At 39.0% G+C, this 6,609-nt stretch overlaps 1 protein-coding gene across 1 annotated transcript; it reads right to left on the bottom strand.

The window, feature by feature from the left end:
- Positions 1-1,126: 1,126 nt before the first annotated feature.
- On the bottom strand, positions 1,127-5,699 carry si:dkey-43k4.5 (potassium voltage-gated channel subfamily S member 2). The gene is made up of 2 exons (XM_035524106.1): positions 4,794-5,699; positions 1,127-1,648 (listed from the first exon to the last, which is right to left on the bottom strand). Exons 1-2 carry the CDS (start codon positions 5,697-5,699, stop codon positions 1,127-1,129), a joined length of 1,428 nt encoding a protein of 475 aa, XP_035379999.1.
- Between the last annotated feature and the right edge of the window lie 910 nt (positions 5,700-6,609).

The following is a 6,609-nucleotide window of genomic DNA, read 5'->3' on the forward strand; positions in this document are numbered from 1 at the left end:
TCCAAAGCATGATTTTGTCTCAAACATTCTCACCAATTCATATGAACCTAGCCAAAGAATTAAGCAATATACTGTGTATTGGTATCAAGTATTTTCATTATTGTGATACTGGCTTTTATAGCCAAGACACCATTTATTTATTTATTTGGCTTTTGCATTATTAATGGTATTGCATTAGCTTCGTCCTAACCTCAATGTCCTCACTGTATATACAGTTTAAAGTAATACTTTATGATAATCTTTTTCATGAAGCTTCATGATAATCACACAAAATGTGTCAAATAGAACAAATTTCTCCTCTTAAGTGCTTATTTTCTCATTAAAACAGCATTTCTTTGTACTAATGAGGGCACAGTATAGATTTATTTCCAGGATGTCATGATAAGCAAATATTTGCAGTACCAGTTATGCCACACAAAATGATTGGGCTCAGATGACTTTACATTTGTTGATTTGTTCACTGGCATGCATGTTTACTGGGAAAAGAAACTATATGTTGCATTACATATCCGACTATATAAACCATATATCTTAACCAAAGTTCCTCTGACACCTCCTGTCATGAGCGGTGTTCTGAAAGTACACTTCCTGCATCATTAATTCCAATTCTGTATCAATGCCATTAACAACAAACTGTCATCAGCTGTCATCAGAAGGCAGTAAAATTATATGTACAACATCGCCACCTGTATCCATATGTCTTGCCTACAAAACTCCAATATGCAGAAATCATAGAACATCCCTCCTGAAAATGACCTGATATCCTACGCCATTATGACTGACTCAATATGTCACTCTGTGAAAGGGAAATGGTGACCCCTAATGTGATAAGCTGCAATACCCTTGAATTTCAAGTTACACAAGGCTAACAGCACTACTCTGATTCACTGGCGCACAGCCCTAGTAGTTGTGCAGAAGCTGTTTACCTGTGTCAAGCAGAGTGTTCTACAGTGAAATTCTCTAATGAAAAAAATTAAAACCACCCAAAATTGCACAATGTAATTAGATTTGCATACTTATTAATAACCCTTTTGACCATATGGTCTTATGCCATAGAGTGGTATACCATTTTGATTTTGAACCAGATGAATGCATTTTTACCATAGATGCATGAAGTAAGTTCCCCTCAGAGCTCATAAAGTTCTTTTCCTCTTGCAAGTGGAGCTCTCCTTTCATGCTGCACTGAAGATGCTGGAAGTGGGTGATCTATATAGCTGCAGTTCATCAAACCTACATCATGGTCTTCATCTTCCTCTTCCAAACACTGACTGTCTCCTTCAGATACTTCTTCCCCCTCTCCCTGGCTCATATTAATTCTCTTCTTGTTGTTGTTCCTCACTGAAGCCTCCAGAGCCTTCTGCTTGCGGTAGAAATGCGAGAACTTGTTGAAGATGATGGTGATGGGTAAGGCCACAACCAACATTCCACCCAGGATACAGCCCGAAGCTGCTAGCTTTCCCGCCACTGTGACCGGCACAACATCTCCGTAGCCAACTGTGGTCATGCTTACTGTACCCCACCACCAGCAAGCAGGGATGGTGTCCAAGCCGACATCCTCCTTATACTCCGCAGTGTAAGCTATGCCAGAGAAGACAGACACACCTACAGCCAGGTACAGCAGCAGGATGCCAACCTCTCTATAACTGTGCTACAAAAGTAAAAATGAAGTAAGGAGGAAGAGGGTGAGCTTTGAAGTTTGTGATAGATGATTTCTTTGATAATAATGACAAATGGGGACCAGTACATTAAATAAAACTGCAAGCAGAGGCTATTAAATATCTATGAAACATTTGAGAACAAAATCAAGCTCATTGGTCAGTTCCTAATAATGGCACACAGCCATCTTAGCCATTTTCATCACTCAAGAGTTTGCATGGTATTTCTACCATTAAGGAACATGTGATTTGTAATCTGACTATTACTTTAAAATTCATCTGCTAGGATAAATACAGTACTAACTGATTGTAGGCTATTATATAATACAGTGGTGCTTGAAAGTTTGTGAACCTTTTAGACGTTTCTCTATATTTCTGCATACATTTAACCTAAAACTTCATCAGATTGCCACACAAGTCCTAAAAGTAGATAAAGAGAACCAAATCAAACAACTGAGAGAAAAATATTAGACTCTGTCATTTACTTATTGAGGAAAATGATCCAGTATTACATACACTGCCTGGCCAAAAAAAAAGGTCACACTCTCTAATATTTAGTTCGACCGCCTTTAGCTTTGAGTACACCAAGCATTCGTTGTGGCATCGTTTCCACAAGCTTCTGCAATGTCACAACATTTATTTCTGTCCAGAGTTGCATTAATTTTTCCCCCAAGATCTTGTATTGATGATGGTAGATTTGGACCACTGCGCAAAGTCTTCTCCAGCACATCCCAAAGATTCTCAATGGGGTTCAGGTTTGGACTCTGTGGTGGCCAATCCATGTGTGAAAATGATGTCTCATGCTCCCTGAACCACTCTTTCACAATTTGAGCCAGATGAATCCTGGCATTGTCATCTTGGAATATGCCCGTGCCATCAGGGAAGAAAAAATCCATTGATGGAATAACCTGGTCATTCAGTATATTCAGGTAGTCAACTGACCTCATTCTTTGGGCACATAACGTTGCTGAACCTAGACCTGACCAACTGCAGCAACCCCAGATCTTAGCACTGCCCCCACAGGCTTGTACGGTAGGCACTAGGCATGATGGGTGCATCACTTTAGCCACCTCTCTTCTTACCTTGATGCGCCCAGCACTCTGGAACAGGGGAAATCTGGACTCATCAGACCACATGACCTTCTTCCAGAGTCCAATCTTTATGCTCCCTAGCAAATTGAAGCCGTTTTTGCCAGTTAGCCTCACTGACAAGTGGTTTTCTTAAGGCTACACAGCTGTTTAGTCCAAATCCCTTGAGTTCCCTTCATATTGCGCATGTGGAAATGCTCTTACTTTCACTATTAAACATATCCCTGAGTTCTACTGTTGTTTTTCTATGATTTGATTTCACCACACGTTTAAATGATCGCCAATCACAACCATTCAAGATTTTTTTCTGACCACAATCCTTCCTCAAAGATGATGTTTCTCCACTGTCCTTCCACGTTTTAATAATGCGTTGGACAGTTCTTAACCCGATTTTAGTAGTTTCAGCAATCTCCTTAGATGTTTTCTCTGCTTGATGCACGCCAATAATTTAACCCTTCTGAAACAGATTAACATCTTTTCAAGGATCACAGGATGTGTCTTTCGACATGGTTGTTTAACAAATGAGAAGCTACTCACTGCATCAGTTATAACTTGTTGCCAGCTGAAACATAATCACCCATGCAGTAACTATTTAATGGGAGGCTCTTACTTATTTGTTTAGTTAAATCCAGCTGGTGACCTTTTTTTTTTTGACCAGGCAGTGTATGTGAGTGGCAAAAGTATGTGATCCTTTAGGATTAGGAGATAATTTGAAAATGAAATTTCAGTCAGGTGTTGACAGTCAATGGGGTGACAATCAAGTGCATTTGAGCACTCTGTTTTATTTAACTTCTTTCTTCTTGAAATATTCTTTGGTACAATGACTTGTGTGCTTAGGGTCATCTTGCTGTATTCAGCTCAGAGAGATGGCCTTACATTTTCCTTTGCTGGTATAATTCGGAATTCAATGATGACAAGCCATCCTATCCTAGATGCAGCAAGACAGGTGCAAACCATAATACTAACACCAGCAGGTTTCACAGAAGGGATGAGGTTTTTATGATGGAATGCAGTGTTTTAATTTCTCACAACATAACATTTTAATTTAAACCAAAATATCTATTTTGATCTCATCTGTCCACAAAACATTGTTCCAGTAGAACTCTGTCTTATCCATGTGGTAAACTACAGTTGGTAAGCAATGTTCTTTTTGAAGAGCAGCGGCTTTCTCCTTGTAACCCTTGCCTCCCCTGACCACTCTTGGGGAGGGTATTAATGATCTTGAATTTCCTCCATTTGTACACAGTCTGACTGTAGACTATTGGAGTCCAAACACTTTAGAGATGGTTTTGTAATCTCTTCCAGCCTGAGGGGCATCAACAACTCTTCTTCTGAGATCCTCAGTCCTCCTTAGTTCATGCCATGAAACACTTCAAAAAACGTGTTGTGAAGATCAGACTTTGCTAGATCCCTGTTCTGTAATGTTTTAGAATGGTCAATGTCCTGACCTTAATCCAATAGAAATGTTGTGAAAGTACCTGAAGCAAGCAATTCATGGGAGGAAACCTACCAACATAACTGAGTTGGAGCTGTTTTGTATGGAGGAATGAGCTAAAATTCCCCCAAGCCAATGTGCAGGACTAATCAAAAATTACCAGAAATATTTAGTTGCAGTTATTACTGCACAAGGGAGACATGCTAGATACTGAAAGCAAAGGTTCACATACTTTTGCCACTCACAGATATGTAATATTGGATCATTTTCCTCAATAAATAAATGACAGAGTCTAGTATTTTTGTCTCATTTGTTTGATTTGGTTCTCTTTATCCACATTCAGGAGTTGTGTGATTAAGTTTTAGGTCAAATGTATGCAGAAATATAGAAACGTCTAAAGATTCACAAACTTTCAAGCATGACTTTATATATGCACTTGACTGACAAAGATCCCTTTTATTTTGGGGATTTTAATGCAATTATTATTTTTGAATTGATGGTATATTATGATTGTGTCTGTAGGATGCTGGAAATCATTCAGTAGCTGAATTATCTTACCCTTAATGTAGCACCAAGTGATCTCAGCCCTGTTGAGTGTCTAGCCAGCTTCAGTACCCTGAATATCCTCATCAGCCTAAGAACCTGGACGACCTTCCCCAGGTTTCCTAGCTCAGACTCACCAGCAACCAAGTCAAAGAAGATTGTGATGTAGATGGGAACCACTGAGATGATGTCAATCATATTTAGCGGATGGAGAAAAAACTTCCGATGGTTTGGGGCGAGGAGCATGCGTGTCACTACTTCAAAAGTGAACCAGCAGATACAGAAAATTTCCAAAGTTTGCATGGTTGGATCCTCAATTGGCCGACCATCGTCATCATACATCTGATTCTCTGGGATGCTGTTGATGCACATGGTGGCAATTGACATCAACACAACACTGATGGAGAGCAAACTGAAGAGCTTACTAGGAATAGAATATCCTGGGTTTTCCAAAGTAAGCCACAGGCACTTCCGAACATTACCACAACGCATGTCCTGGAAATGCTGAATGTCCTTGTTAAGATCAGATATCTCATCTACTGAGGTGTCCACACTGCTTACATCACTTTCCTCATCCCATGACTTGTGATGGCTCTCCAGTTTGCGATCATGATAACGATAACTACAGCAACTGTCCAAGAAGAATTCATTGATGCCCCAGTACTCTATCTCCTGGCAAAAGGAAAAGATGCACAGCTCCTCCATAATGTGCAGTTTTCCGGTCTGATAAAAATGACAAACATAAGGGAAGAGGCCAGGGTTCCGGTCAAAGTAAAACTCTTTCTTCTGAACATCATAGTCATCACAAACTTGCAGAATAGCTTCCTCTGTGTCACAGGATAGAAGGCGGCACAACCGTGTATCTGGAAACTTCCGGAGCATACTGGAGCAGATACTGTGCTTGAGGCCACCAACATTGACATTCACCAGGTGGTCCTCGATGTCCTGGTCCCACACAGAGAGACTCTTCCTCACCATTGTGCACTTTTCTGTTAAGCAAAGTAGGACAATATATTATAGGTGTGAACACTCTTCATAAAAAAGGATTACTGAGTCTCTTAGTGTTGCATCAAATAATGGTTGATGTTACTTGCTGCTTTTTCTAAGGTTGGCTTTTCTGAAATTTAAAAGTGCTCTGCTCTGTAATCATCAGGCTGTAGCCCTACTTTAAAGTTGTCTAAGCCCCTTGCAAACATCTTTAGAATTCTATGTAAAAGAGATGGTAGCATTTGAGGAAACAGCACTTTGAACCTTGTACAGTTTTCTACTACTGTATAACTCAATATTAAATACTTGGGTTATTGAAAGTTTTCAATCATTTTCTTGATATGTGAATTGGTTATTGTCATTTTTTTATGGTACACTCAAAATAAAGTACTGAAAATTTTCAATCAATACTCAGTTCCACTGACCATCCATTAAGGCTTGGAGGATTGTGCATAACAAAAGATTGGCTATGGTAACTAACTGTACACCTATGGGGAAGTATCTAAGAAATCAATGTTTTTAATAATGTGCATGGTAAGTGTATACACAATATGTAAACATTTGCAAAGGTAACTATATCATGTAAATCTTGTTTTCCTACACATTGTAAAGGAAAGCCACCACAGAGCTCATGTAACATTTTCAAATGATATACTAATTTAAAAACACCTTTGGCATTCTTTACAAAGTATACCATATACCCTTGCTTGCTTTTTCATAAAAAAAGATTTAAAATAAATTGGAGGTAATCCCTGGGTATTTGTGACACTACTAAAACATGCACAATCTATAAACATTGTACACTTCTGACTTTTTGAAAGTACAATGGGACAATCCCAACCACTTGAAATTTACTCAAATTCTCTTTTAACAAGGTTTCTCATAAAGTAATATCCCATTT

The sequence above is a fragment of the Electrophorus electricus genome, chromosome 3 (genome assembly GCF_013358815.1).
Source record: "Electrophorus electricus isolate fEleEle1 chromosome 3, fEleEle1.pri, whole genome shotgun sequence".
Lineage (NCBI taxonomy): Eukaryota > Metazoa > Chordata > Actinopteri > Gymnotiformes > Gymnotidae > Electrophorus > Electrophorus electricus.